The sequence below is a fragment of the Triticum dicoccoides genome, chromosome 2A (assembly GCF_002162155.2).
Source record: "Triticum dicoccoides isolate Atlit2015 ecotype Zavitan chromosome 2A, WEW_v2.0, whole genome shotgun sequence".
NCBI lineage: Eukaryota > Viridiplantae > Streptophyta > Magnoliopsida > Poales > Poaceae > Triticum > Triticum dicoccoides.
In genome coordinates, this window is record NC_041382.1 from 99035992 (window position 1) to 99051688 (window position 15697).

The 15697-nt window shown below is 40.6% G+C and overlaps 1 protein-coding gene across 1 annotated transcript in view; it reads left to right on the forward strand.

Moving 5' to 3' along the window:
• LOC119357703 (protein FAR1-RELATED SEQUENCE 5-like) overlaps positions 1-13615 on the forward strand; it is a 63414-nt gene extending 49799 nt beyond the window's left edge. Inside the window, exon 7 of the mRNA XM_037624565.1 lies at positions 12886-13615. Coding sequence (XP_037480462.1) covers positions 12886-13615 — 730 coding nt within the window. The remainder of the gene's footprint in view (positions 1-12885) is intronic.
• Positions 13616-15697: the final 2082 nt, after the last annotated feature.

Sequence of the window (15697 nt, forward strand, 5' to 3'; positions counted from 1 at the left end):
CATTCAAATATTTAAATTGGAGAACATGTTGTCTGCAATCCACACATGAACGGATATATGCGTATATCAAACAAGTTCATTAATTTGACTTTCAACATGTTCATGGAGTACTATAATACTGTACAACATGCTACTCGATTGAGGTGTTCAATTTTGGATTTAGTTCACTATTTTGACCTACTGAACGAGCTATTTCATTGAATCGAGATATTTCATTTTGGGTTTGATTCGCGTTTTTGAGTGGGTCAACTATTTGTCATATAGTAAATCGCTAGCAACGAGCATGTAAAAACACATTACTCCCGAGCATCATCTCTCCATCTAAAAAAGAAGTGGCAAGCTAATATTTCAAAATTTGATCCGAATCGACTTGGTAAGGTAGACGTGGATGCTCGTTCTCCCAAAATTTGAATGAACCATTAAACATCCTCTTTGCTCGGTGGAATTCGCCCAAGCAAATAAATGGGAGACGCTAAATTACCGTCTTATGTGGGACACGCATCAATTGGCCCGTTGTACATCGAGGGTAGGTTCGTAACTTCATCCAAGCGCGCCTTCTCCTCGGCCGAAATGACATGTGCCGAATAATTCATAAACCATGGTCGGAAAAACACGCTCTCCTCGCCCGAAATAGCTCGCGCCCACTATTTCAAAACACGCTCTCCTCGCCCGAAATCGCTCGCGCCCACTATAGTTCAAAACACGCCCTCCTCGCCCGAAATCGCTCCCGCCCAGAGAAGCAAAGTTACTATACTATCCCCGACCCTCAGTACACAAACCCAAGCCGAGAAGCCTATAGGCAAGGGTAGAACTGTAACTCCCCCTCACATTTTAGACAAAATGCGTCCGTAAGACATGGTTCCACTCCCCTCCCAATTCCCCCCGCCCGTCCCCATTCATACCTCGTGGGCGCCAAATCACCTTCTCCCCGGGAAGCTCCCTTCTCCCGAGCCGCGAAACCTCAGCCCCACCTCCATGGCGCCCCCACCGCACCAATTTCACAGTCGCCCTCCGCCCTAATGCCGGAGACGCTGTCCATTTGCCGTCGTGCACTGGGCCGTGTGCCTCTTACTCCGTGCTGCTGGTGCTGCCTCGACGACGGCCGGGTGAACCGTACCGGAGCCGATTCACCGCCGCCGTTGTTCACGGCGCCGGAGCGGCTCCAACTTTGGATCTGTCCAGAGTCCTGGCGCTGCTTCAGTGTAGCCGTCGACCGTCGCAGCATCGCTCTTTCCCTGCCACCGGTCGCCACCGCAACCGCGCCGGCCTCACCGACTCGGCAGCTGGACCTGCCTACTTCACCATGCCGCCAGATAGGTCGCACCCTCATCTCAAATCACTTTATTTAGGCGTCAGTTGCCTGAATTTTTATTCTGGGCCAATCAATTTGCAATGGGAAGCAGCACCCCTCGAGGCGGCGGAGCTCCTAGGCTGTCGGTTGGCTGTTGTCTAATGTAAGGGTGCGGGGCCGCAAAGTTCGCCGCGGAAGCAGCGCTTAGATGGCTATCTTTTAGAGTTGCGTGGGTTGAAGGTACTGCCGCCGCCGGGTCTGGATGACGGGGAGTCTTTGTGGATTGGCCCGGGGGCGGCGCAACCACGGCAGTGCGGTGGGGCGGGGAGCGGGGTTTTGGCCGGGGCCACATACGGCGGATGCAGGCTGCTCTGCCATTGGTCGCTAGCTCTTCGAGGAAGATTCCGAACAGTGTCAGCCGAGAGGCAGAAGACGGCCAGCCATCCGGCGTAGATCGGACAGTACCAAAATAAAATAAAATCGTGTGACCCCAATTTAGTCTTCAGTCAACAGACGTGTGACCACTCTCGTACCTTGCTGTTGATCTCTTAGTGTATTTCTTCAGATCAAAGAGATATGTCGTTCTTAACATTATGATTATCTACATCTTTAGACACACCGTCTTCTGACTCACCGCAGCTGCTCCAACAAGGGAAGCATACACCAGAAGGGAGCTATAGTCCCCACTCAACAGTTCCCTGCATCGAATGCACGTGCCCGACATGCACAGCCACAACAACTGGAGGGCCATCGACAAGTCAGCACATGATGCTCACTCCTATGGATGGCAGCCAGATAGGTTGTACCCTCATATTACTTGTGTGCAACATTTATGGCTTTGTTATTCATCTAAGCATGGAAAATAGATCATCACATTTCACTGTATATTCATGCCGATCTCTTACGGGTCTTGTTCAGGAGTTAACTTTGTTCCATAGTTCAGCTAAGATACTTGTTCTTTAGGTAACACTATTCCATAGTTATCATCCATCAGCCAATGCTATCTCATAGGCTGGTGATTATAGTATTATACCACTTCTAGTATTTCCTATGTTGTTCTTTAATACTTTTGTGTGCCATCTAGTTAATCTCGAGTACAAACGATACATATTCTGTAGCTTTCATCTATGTTCTCCCTTTAGTTTATGAGACTTGTTGCTGCTAGTTAACCCCAGTCCTACTATTTATGTCGTCTCCTATAGGCACTCATTACATAAATCTAACTACTAGTTGTCTTCCATGCATGTCAGATATAATTGCACACACTGATATATCCACAAGAACCTCACGGAGCAATGTAAAGGCCAATAAACTTGATGTCAATGATACCCAATATGATGGAACATGTAAAGGCAGTTCTTCAGAAGACTTGCAGAAAGATGATGAATCCTGTTCACCCCACAAGGTCCTTGCTCTAACTTGGCCTATGATATGGGTACAACATGCATATAATGTCCTGGAGTGTATCTACTCTATTGCAATGCCATGTGCTTAGCATGCTGATCATGCATGTAAATATGTCATGCCTTCTTGTTTTTCAGTACCTATTCCATTCATGATAACATGTTTTCAAATTTAAGTACTGTCATTCTACTCTATCACAATGCCATTTGCTTAATTTGTACATCATGCTTCTGAATATCTTGTGCATTGTTATTCATTAGTATGTACTTCATCTGTCTGCCATACCATGTTTTTTTACATTGAAGTGCTGTTCTAGTGCTCTGTTGCAATGCCATCTTATTTCCCCAATCATACACATGTATGTTGCCTTAGTTATTTCTGTATGTATTCCGCTAGCATACAGTTTTACATTCAACTAGTGTTTTTTTTGCTGTGTTGTCCTGTCGTATCCCTAGCTCTTACACCATACTCCCTCCATCCGGATTACATGTTGCCGAAATGGATAAAAAAGGATGTATCTAGAACTGAAATACGCCTAGACCCATCCATTTTTTCCGGATGGAAGGAATACATGTCAACATGTCATGCCTTTTTATTCTTCAGTACCTATTCCATCTCTCTGCTGCCGCATGTTTTATAATTAAAACACCATTCTTCTATACAAGGCATGCAAGGGGAAGACGACTATGTTAGAATCTGAAGGGTTACAAACAAGGCCTTCGCAAAAGATCCAAATGCCAGGAGATAATAAACCAACTCCAGTTTTTATAGATACTGCTCCAGCACAGAGAAACCCAACTCCTACTGATAATAAGCAGATTCCAGTGGCCAAAGAACTAGTCCGCTCCATTCCAGCAAAAATATGTCTACTCAATTCTAAGAAGTGTGTGCGTATCCTTGCATCATGAAATTTTATAGCATGCTAATCATATTTTCTACATGTTTCTTACCCATCTTGCTTTTAGAAAATAAGCTTAACATATAGAAGATTTTCTACAATGGTATCGTTTATGAGGAAAGATTCTTGGAGGAATTCTCTGTGCTCCAATGTAGATGTAACTACCTGTTGTATATCATTATATTTTTACATCAGCATGTATTTTGTTAATCGACGTGAATCCAACCTTTATCTGATCTAAATTTAGTTGTAGCAAAATGTATGATTAAAGGCCACAATGTTGATTTTTGCAAGGAAAACTGCCTGGTAGTTTTGCATCCTGAGCTGCATGAGTGTACTATCTCATATCAGTGGGTTTGAATACTTTGGTTCTGCAGTGGGTTTTTCAGTGTTTTTTTACTGTGTTGTCCTGTCGTATCCCTAGCTCTTACATCATACTCCCTCCGTCCGGATTAAATGTCGCAGAAATGGATAAAACTGGATGTATCTAGAACTGAAATACGCCTAAACCCATCCATTTATTTTCGGATGGAGTGAATACATGTCAATATGTCATGCCTTTCTATTCTTCAGTACCTATTCCATCTCTGTTGTAGCATGTTTTATAACCGAATCACCATTCTTCTATATAAGGCATGCAAGGGGAAGACGGCTATGTTAGAATCTAAAGGGTTACAAACCAGGTCTTTGCAAAAGATCCAAACGCCAGGAGATAATAAACCAACTCCATTTTTCATAGATACTGCTCCAGCACAGAGAAACCCAACTCCCACTGATAATAAGCAGATTCTAGTGGCCAAAGAACTAGTCCGCTCCAGTCCAACAAAAGAATGTCAACTCCATTCTAAGAAGTGTGTGCGTATCCTCGCATCATGAAATTTTATAGCATTTTGATCATATTTTCTACATGTTTCTTACCCGTCTCTCTTTTAGAAAATAAGGTTAAACGATACAAGACTTCCTCCATTGGGGTCGTATTCGAGGAAAATATCTTGCAGGAATTCTCTGTGCTCCAGTGCTGATGTAAGTACCTGTTGTATATCACTATATTTTTACATCAGCATGTGTTTTGTTAATCGGCCTGAATCTAACCTTTCTCTGATCTAAAATTAGTTGTAAAATGTTAAAGGCACCAATGTTGATTTTTTTAAGGAAAACTGCCTGGTAGTTTTGCGTACTGAGCTGCATGAATGTGCTATCTCATATCACACACATTACTGAACTATAGTGCTTCTCTGGTTGCCCATTCATTCATTGTGTCAATGTTGCTTTCATATTACCTTACCTGGCTGATGATAGATGTGCCATATTGTGTTAATTTGGTGTAGGATAGTGATGTCTACTACACAACATTCTTCTTGTAGACGTTGTTAGGCCTCCAAGTGCAGAGGTTTGTAGGACAGTAGCAAATTTCCCTCAAGTGGATGACCTAAGGTTTATCAATCTGTAGGAGGCGTAGGATGAAGATGGTCTCTCTCAAGCAACCCTGCAACCAAATAACAAAGAGTCTCCTGTGTCCCCAACACACCCAATACAATGGTAAATTGTATAGGTGCACTAGTTCGGCGAAGAGATGGTGATACAAGTGGTATATGGATAGTAGATAAAGGTATTTGTAATCTGAAATTATAAAAACAGCAAGGTAACTAATGATAAAAGTGAGCGTAAACGGTATTGCAATGCTAGGAAACAAGGCCTAGGGTTCATACTTTCGCTAGTGCAAGTCCTCTCAACAATAATAACATAATTGGATCACATAACTATCCCTCAACATGCAACAAAGAGTCACTAATAGCGGAGAACAAACGAAGAGATTATGGTAGGGTACGAAACCACCTCAAAGTTATTCTTTCCAATCAATCCGTTGGGCTATTCCTATAAGTGTCACAAACAGCCCTAGAGTTCGTACTAGAATAACACCTTAAGACACAAATCAACCAAAACCCTAATGTCACCTAGATACTCCAATGTCACCTCAAGTATCTGTGGGTATGATTATACGATATGCATCACACAATCTCAGATTCATATATTCAACCAACACATAGAACCTCAAAGAGTGCCCAAAAGTTCTACCGGAGAATCACGACGAAAACGTGTGCCAACCCCTATGCATAGGTTCATGGGCGGAACCCACAAGTTGATCACCAAAACATACATCAAGTGAATCACGTGGTATCCCATTGTCACCAGAGATACGCACGGCAAGACATACATCAAGTGTTCTCAAATCTTTAAAGACTCAATCCGATAAGATAATTTCAAAGGGGTAACTCAATTCATTACAAGAGAGTAGAGGGGGGAAGAAACATCATAGGATCCAAATATAATAGCAAAGCTCGCGATACATCAAGATCGTATCACCTCAAGAAAACGAGAGAGTGAGATCAAACACATAGCTACTGGTACATACCCTCAGCCCCGAGGGAGAACTACTCCCTCCTCGTCGTGGAGAGCACCGGGATGATGAAGATGGCCACCGGAGAAGGATTGCCCCCTCCGGCAGGGTGCCGGAACGGGTCTAGATTGGTTTTCGATGGCTACGGAGGCTTCTGGTGACGGAACTCCCGATCTATTCTCTGTTCTGGAAGTTTTAGGTTACGTAGGTATATATGGTTGCAGGAGGTACGTCGATGGACCGAAGGGGGGGCACGAGGCAGGGGGGCATGCCCTAGGGGGGTGGGCGCGCCCCCTACCCTCGTGAGCTCCTCCTTCATCTTCTGACGTAGGGTCCAAGTCTATCCGGTAGGTTTCCTTCCAAAAATAACTTCTCCAGTTGATTTGATTCCGTTTCGACTCTGTTTGATATTCCTTTTCTTTGAAACACTGAAATTGGCAAAAAACAACAAATCTGGGCTGGGCCTCCGGTTAATAGGTTAGTCCCGAAAGTAATATAAAAGTGGATAATAAAGCCCAATATTGCCCAAAACAGTAGATAATATAGCATGGAGCAAGCAAAAATTATAGATACGTTGGAGACGTATCAAGCATCCCCAAGCTTAATTCCTGCTCGTCCTCGAGTAGGTAAATGATAAAAAAGATAATTTTTGATGTGGAATGCTAGTTGGCATAATTTCAATGTAATTCTTCTTACTTGTGATATGAATATTCAGATCCGAAAGATTAAAGATAAAAGTTCATATTGACATAAAAATAATAATAATTCAAGCATACTAACTAAGCAATTATGTATTCTCAAAATAACATGGCCATAGAAAGTTCATCCCTATAAAATCATATAGTTTAGTCATGCTTCATTTTCGTCACACAAGAATGCTCTCATCATGCACAACCCCGATTACAAGCCAAGCAATTGTTTCATACTTTAGTAATCTCAAACTCATAAACTTTCACGCAATACATGAGCATGAGCCATGGATATAGCACTATGGGTGGAAAAGAATAATGAGGGGGTTATGTGGAGAAGACAAAAAGGAGAAAGTCTCACATCAACGAGGCTAATCAATGGGCTATGGAGATGCCCACCGATTGATGTTAATGCAAGGAGTAGGGATTGCCATGCAACGGATGCACTAGAGCTATAAATGTATGAAAGCTCAACAAAAGAAACTAAGTGGGTGTGCATCCAACTTGCTTGCTCACAAAGACCTAGGGCACTTGAGGAGGCCCATTGCTGGAATATACAAGCCAATTTCTATAATGAAAATTCCCACTAGTATATGAAAGTGATAACTCAAGAGACTCTCTATATGAAGAACATGGTGCTACTTTGAAGCACAAGTGTGGAAAAAAGGAATAGTAGCCTTGCCCCTTTTTATTTTGTTTTATTTTTTGGGCCTTCTTTTTTTTCTTTGGCCCTTCTCTCTTTTTTTGGGGACAATGCTCTATTGAATGATGATCATCACACTTCTATTTATTTACAACTCAATGATTACAACTCGATACTAGAACAAAGTATGACTCTATATGAATGCCTCCGGCGATGTACCGGGATATGCAATGAATCAAGAGTGACAAGTATGAAAGAATTATGAACGGTGGCTTTGCCACAAATACTATGTCAACTACATGATCATGCTAAGCAATATGACAATGATGAATGTGTCATGATGAACGGAATGGTGGAAAGTTGCATGGCAATATATCTCGGAATGGCTATGGAAATGCCATAATAGGTAGGTATGGTAGCTGTTTTGAGGAAGATATAAGGAGGTTTATGTGTGAAAGAGCGTATCATATCACGGGGTTTGGATGCACCGGCGAACTTTGCACCAACTCTCGATGTGAGAAAGGGCAATGCACGGTACCGTAGAGGCTAGCAATGATGGAAGGGTGAGAGTGCGTATAATCCATGGACTCAACATTAGTCATAAAGAACTCATATACTTATTGCGAAAATCTACAAGCCATCAAAAACCTCGGCACTACGAGCATGCTCCTAGGGGGATAGATTGGTAGGAAAAGACCATCGCTCGTCTCCGACCACCACTCATAAGGAGGACAATCAAATAACACCTCATGTTTCAAATTTGTTACACAACATTTACCATACGTGCATGCTACAGGATTTGCAAACTTCAACACAAACATTTCTCAATTTCACAACTACTCAACTAGCACGACTTTGATATTATTACCTCCATATCTCAAAATAATCATCAAGTATCAAACTTCTCTTGGTATTCAACACACTCATAAGAGAATTTTATTATTCTTGAATACCTAGCATATTAGGATTTTAAGCAAATTACCATGCTATTTAAGACTCTCAAAATAATCTAAGTGAAGCATGAGAGTTCATCTATTTCTTCACAATAAAACTACCACCATGCTCTAAAAGATATAAGTGAAGCACTAGAGCAAATGACAAACTACTCTGAAAGATATAAGTGAAGATCAATGAGTAGTCGAATAATTATGCAACCATGTGAAGACTCTCTAACATTTAATAATTTCAGACCTTGATACTTTATTCAAACAGCAAGCAAAGCAAAATAAAATTACATTCTAAGAATAACAAACATCATGTGAAGAAGCAAAAACTTAGGATCAACCGAAACTAACCGATAGTTGTCGAAGAAGAAAGGTGGGATGCCAACCGGGGCATCCCCAACCTTAGATGCTTGAGACTTCTTGAAATATTATCTTCGGATGCCTTGGGCATCCCCAAGCTTGAGCTTTTGTGTCTCCTTAATTCCTCTCATATCACGGTCTCCCTAAATCTCAAAAGCTTCATCCACACAAAACTCAACAAGGACTCGTGAGATAAGATAGTATAAACCATTGCAAAAAACTTATCATACTCTACTGTAGAAAATCACTAAAATTATTATTCAACATTTCATACTAAATGCCTCTGCATATTTAATAGTCCTATCCTCAAATAGAATCATTAAAGAAGCAAACATATGCAAACAATGCAAACATAACAGCAATCTGCCTAAACAGGATAGTCTGTAAAGAATGCTGCAACATCCATACTTCCCTAGCTCCGCAAATTATGAAAGAAAATTCCCACTGTAGTAAATTTATCATATATTAATATTCAAAAGGTTTCAACATTTTATCACATTCTGACTTTTCTAGGGAATTATTGCAACAGTGGTAAACTTTCTGTTTTCAAACAGCAACATGTATACTTGTAACATAGGCATAGTAAAGGCTATCAATGCCACTTTTCTTGAAATAAAAGATGCAAAACATTGTTCTAAATAACAGAAAGCAAATCCTAACAAAATAAATTGACGCTCCAAGCAAAACACATATCATGTGGTGAATAAAAATATAGCTCCAAGTAAAGTTACTGATGGAAGTGGACGAAAGAGGGGATGCCTTCCGGGGCATCCCCAAGCTTAGGCTCTTGGATATCCTTGAATATTACCTTGGGTTGCCTTGGGAATCCCCAAGCTTAGGCTCTTGCCACTCCTTATTCCATAGTCCATCGAATCCTTACCCAAAACTTGAAAACTTCACAACACAAAACTTAACAGAAAACTCGTAAGTCCGTTAGCGAAAGAAAACAAAACACCACTTCAAGATACTGTAATGAACTCATTATTTATTTATATTGGTGTTAAACCTACTGTATTCCAACTTCTCTATGGTTTATAAACTATTTTACTAGCCATAGATTCATCAAAATAAGCAAACAACACACGAAAAACAGAATCTGTCAAAAACAGAACAGTCTGTAGTAATATGGATCAAACGTATACTTATGGAACTCATAAAATTCTCAAATAAATTTCTGGACCTGAGGAATTTATCTATTAATCATCTGCAAGAATAATTAACTAAATATCACTCTCCAAATAAAAATGGCAGCAATTCTCGTGAGCGCTAAAGTTTCTGTTTTTTACAGCATGATCAACAAGGCTCTCCCCAAGTCTTCCCAAAGGTTCTACTTGGCACAAACACTAATTAAAAGCATAAAACCACATCTAAACAGAGGCTAGATGAATTATTTATTACTAAACAGGAGAAAAAAGCAAGTAACAAAAGTAAAGTTGGGTTGCCTCCCAACAAGCGCTATCGTTTAACGCCCCTAGCTAGGCATGATGATTTCAATGATGCTCACATAAAGGATAAGAATTAAAACATAAAGAGAGCATCATGAAGCATATTTATAACATATTTAAGTCTAACCCACTTCATATGCATAGGGATTTTGTGAGCAAACAACTTGTGGGAACAAGAATCAACTTGCATAGGAAGGTAAAACAAGCATAACTTTAAGATTTTAAGCACATAGAGAGGAAACTTGATATTATTGCAACTCCTACAAGCATATGTTCCTCCCTCATAATAATTTTCAGTAGCATCATGAATGAATTCAACAATATAACCAGCACCTAAAGCATTCGTTTCATGATCTACAAGCATAGAAAATTTAATACTCTCCACATATGCAAGATTCTTCTCATGAATAATAGTGGGAGCAAACTCAACAAAATAACTATCATGTGATTGGAAATTAAGATCAAGATGACAAGTTTCATGGTTATAATTATTCTTTAAAGCATACGTGTCATCACAATAATCATCATAGATAGGAGGCATGCTTTCATCATAGTAAATTTGCTCATCAAAGCTCGGGGGACAAAAATATCATCTTCATCAAACATAGCTTCCCCAAGCTTGTGGCTTTGCATATCATTAGCATCATGGATATTCAAGGAATTCATACTAACAACATTGCAATCATGCTCATCATTCAAATATTTATTGCCAAACATTTTATAGATTTCTTCTTCTAGCACTTGAGCACAATTTTCCTTTCCATCATACTCACGAAAGATATTAAAAAGATGAAGCGTATGAGACAAACTCAATTCCATTTTTTTATAGTTTTCTTTTATAAACTAAACTAGTGATAAAACAAGAAACTAAAAGACTTGATTGCAAGATCTAAAGATATACCTTCAAGCACTCACCTCCCCGGCAACGGCGCCAGAAAAGAGCTTGATGTCTACTACACAACCTTCTTCTTGTAGACGTTGTTGGGCCTCCAAGTGCAAAGGTTTGTATGACAGTAGCAAATTTCCCTCAAGTGGATGACCTAAGGTTTATCAATCTGTAGGAGGCGTAGGATGAAGATGGTCTCTCTCAAGCAACCCTGCAACCAAATAACAAAGAGTCTCTTGTGTCCCCAACACACCCTATACAATGGTAAATTGTATAGGTGCACTAGTTCGGCGAAGAGATGGTGATACAAGTGGTATACGGATAGTAGATAAAGGTATTTGTAATCTGAAATTATAAAAACAGCAAGGTAACTAATGATAAAAGTGAGCGTAAACGGTATTGCAATGCTAGGAAACAAGGCCTAGGGTTCATACTTTCGCTAGTGCAAGTCCTCTCAACAATAATAACATAATTGGATCACATAACTATCCCTCAAAATGCAACAAAGAGTCACTCCAAAGTCACTAATAGTGGAGAACAAATGAAGAGATTATGGTAGGGTACAAAACCACCTCAAAGTTATTCTTTCTAATTAATCCGTTGGGCTATTCCTATAAGTGTCACAACCAGCCCTAGAGTTCGTACTAGAATAACACCTTAAGACACAAATCAACCAAAACCCTAATGTCACCTAGATACTCCAATGTCACCTCAAGTATCCGTGGGTATGATTATACGATATGTAGCACACTATCTCAGATTCATCTATTCAACCAACACATAGAACCTCAAAGAGTGCCCAAAAGTTCTACCGGAGAATCACGACAAAAACGTGTACCAACCCCTATGCATAGGTTCATGGGCGGAACCCGCAAGTTGATCACCAAAACATACATCAAGTGAATCACGTGGTATCCCATTGTCACCACAGATACGCACGGCAAGACATACATCAAGTGTTCTCAAATCTTTAAAGACTCAATCCGATAAGATAACTTCAAAGGGGAAACTCAATTCATTACAAGAGAGTAGAGGGGGGAAGAAACATAATAGGATCCAAATATAATAGCAAAGCTCGCGATACATCAAGATCGTATCACCTCAAGAAAATGAGAGAGAGAGATCAAACACATAGCTACTGGTACATACCCTCAGCCCCGAGGGAGAACTACTCCCTCCTCGTCATGGAGAGCACCGGGATGATGAAGATGGCCACCGGAGAAGGATTGCCCCCTCCGGCATTGGATCATGTGCCAAAATTTTGAACTAAGGATCATGAGATGAGGGTGGAACTAGTGATTATATAGCAAGGACAAGCTCCACAATTATGTGAGAATTTGCCCTACTATAAAAATAGTAGCTCCTTTGGAAAATGGCAGAAATGCAATATTGGCATTAAATAGGAAAAGGCAATTTTCCTTATTTAATGATGGCTAATATATTTGCCAGAGCTTGGATTAGGCATAAGTATCAACTCCACCAATTCTCATGAATTTAGGAGATGGCTAGCTATGCCTTTGGATTTTATTCCTCAGAAAAGCAAGAAAAGGAATAAATCACAATTCAAAAATATTGCATGGGACCTAGCAATATTTTTGCATATCCAAGGTTCAGAAAGGTAGAATGGTCTCTGGGAACAATTGGAATTATCAACAGATCAAGGAAAATGATGGCTCCTTTGTAAGCACAAAAGGGCATATCCAAATTCCAAAAATTTGGAATTAGGGTTTGAGAGAGTTGGGATGAGGTCTTGCCCACTGAAAAAGACATGAGCAAGGTTTTGAAAGGTTGAAATGACAAGAAATCTCAGAGTCATCCAACAAACTTAGGAGAAAGATTTTGAAAATGAGTGCCAGGAGAGAATAACAGCACAAAAATTGATAACCCAATTTTGGGGCTGTTACACAAAAAGCCCCAAAACATGCAGATTCCTGGAAGAAATAAAGCATGCCAGCATGTACACAGCTTACCAGGTGGACGCAAATACGTTCAAGGTGTGTTCTCTCTTGGGCATGTCTGATTCAGAACCTAAAGACCCGGACAAGGAAAGGAACTACTTTGTGAAGGCCTCGGTAAACGAAGGTGAATACTACTGCCAATGCTACAAATTCAAACGGGACGGGATTGTGTGCTGTCACATACTGAAAGTAATGGACATCCATGCGATAACGCGATTGCCCCGCCATTTCATACGACAGCGATGGACTTGGGACGCTGACGATGCGTTGGGGCCACAGACATCAAATGCAATTTTGGATGTGCATGATGAGAGACCAAAGGCAACCATGGACACCGTGAGGCACGTTGTGTTGACCAAGAACTATGCTGAACTAATAGATGAAGTATGCAAGAGTGATGAGACAACGAGGGTGGCAGAAAAAGACAGGAAGGCCCTGAAAAGAGAGCTTGATGAGATCAAAAAGAGGAAGGCTGAAGAAGCCTTACACAGGTTCCCCCGCACCTCAAGAGTGCCTTCATCCACAGGGCCATCAGCTGAAAACTCGGAGGTAGGGTCTGGAACAGAAAGCACGCGAACCCAGGTCAGGAACCCGCTCCGTTCCATCACAAAAGCGTGTCCAAAAGAGGTGAGATACAATTTGGGGTTGGAAATTCAAGCAAAGCACAAGAAAACAAAGAAAGAGGCGGGCAACCCGTAAGCAACTGTGGAGGATTGTAACTTGGGTGTTGGTGACATTTTTTTGTAAGGTAGATAGTCAAGATTTTTAAAAATGGGAGAATGACTATTGGTGGACATCAAAATTTAAAGAAAGTGCCATGTATGAATGACTATAGTTGTCGCGTATGTGCTACTAAATCTGCCATACACCTTCCATCCAATATGCCATATAATTTCTACTGAATCTGCCATCGCGTAGATTTCCGTTTTCAGACCATGCATTTTTTCACACACATTGTATTGTACACATACTATGAACAAACTAGTTGAAACGATCATGTGCAAAAATATGAGAGAACGGTTTGTTTATGGACTACCTCCCATGCTAACTGATACAGTTAGCAATGCAAAAGACCCAAAAAACAAAAAAACAGAACGATTACTTTCACTAATCGTCCCTGATCAACTATATTTGTCGTGTTTCGGGCATCATAGACGAATTCAAGCATCCAACTGGTACTACCAACTACAAATGCATAATAGTACTGAACATAAACGTAGCTATTGTCACACCTAAGCAGGTTCAGATCCACACATATATTACAATGTTCAAATGGCACTCACACGCCACCACTATATACTAGACTATAGGGGGATGCAGTCATAACATAGCACACGGACATAGTTTTAAAAGAACAAGTTGATACCTTACATTCCTCAACCGTAGAATGTAAGGTCAGGCATGCGGTATGGAGCATCACGTAATCACTTATACTTCTTGTTGGACTTTTTCACAACTTCCTCTATGAACTCTCATGCGTTTGCCCGCGTGTTGAAATCTTCATTCATTAACCAGTTCCATGTGTATATTTTACGGAGCTCGACGACCATTGCAGCTTTGCAGCTGTGACGACAGGGACCGGTCGACCTTCCCACTTCGCAAGGTATTCCAACATGTGAAAGCCACAATCATGCCTATAAATAAAAGAATCAGGTGAACTCAAGAGAACAGATAAAAATCATAAACTTCAATGCAGATGTGACAAAGGTTTAGGATTGATGTTGAGGACACATGAAAAAGATAGTAATTACATGTTTCCTTGCTTCGTAGTCCCGACATACTCGATTGGAAAATGACTGATCTGGACCCTTGAGTTTTCGTAGTGATGGTTCCATGTCTCTTTCAATTTGTTGATGAAGAATTCAGCATGTGTAGTAAGCTCTTCATCATCTTCTGAATGCATTAAATCTAGCACCTCAAATCATTGGTTCTTCAGGTCAAGGCAAATCGTGTAGTGGTGACCACACTTGTCATCTAGATTGTCCGGTCCAAGCTCCTGGAACATGGGGAACATGACCTGCAAGTAAAATGAAGGAAAGAAAAAGCAGAGTTCACAACAAAAATAGAAATGATGCAAATTGGAAAAATGATATGTAAACATATTGCCGGATGCAGTAACAGGTACATGAATGACAAAGCAGCAAGGGTCCAAAAAATGCACCCACGGGGAATGTTTATTTTTCCATGTGTAATTAAAAGAAGTTGTCATCAATGTATAAACAAAGTTGCCCAATATTTTAAGTGAAGTTGCGACATAAGTTGCATTAAACGGTCAAACATATTTTACATGGCAGCTGTTGCCACATATGAAGCATGACTGCTGACAAAACATAACATGGGAGAAATATGTACAACAAGAAGAAACACTCACATATTTCTTCAGTGTGGGCTTGAATTCACCATGCGCAGCGAAATGCTTCCTCGGGGTTTTATGGTGGAAGTCACCATCCCATATTTTGCAGGTCATGATGTACTGCATAATCGTCTTGCCGGGACAAATATCCATATGCCTGTTGATGAAGTCAATCCCACATGCAACTACATTCTTGGACATTTTACCAAGTGGCCTCACGATCTCAGCAAGATCACCCAGGTCAACGTATGTCGCATCACATTGTATGATTTAGGTTCTGTCCAAACATGAGCTGTATGAAAATGATATAACATGAAAGAATCATGTCTACTAAAAAAACAAAAACAAAACATAAAAACGCATGGCTGCAATAACAAAAAGGGAAATATCAGAGAAAAGCAATTGAGGGGTTATATGGTTTGGACATC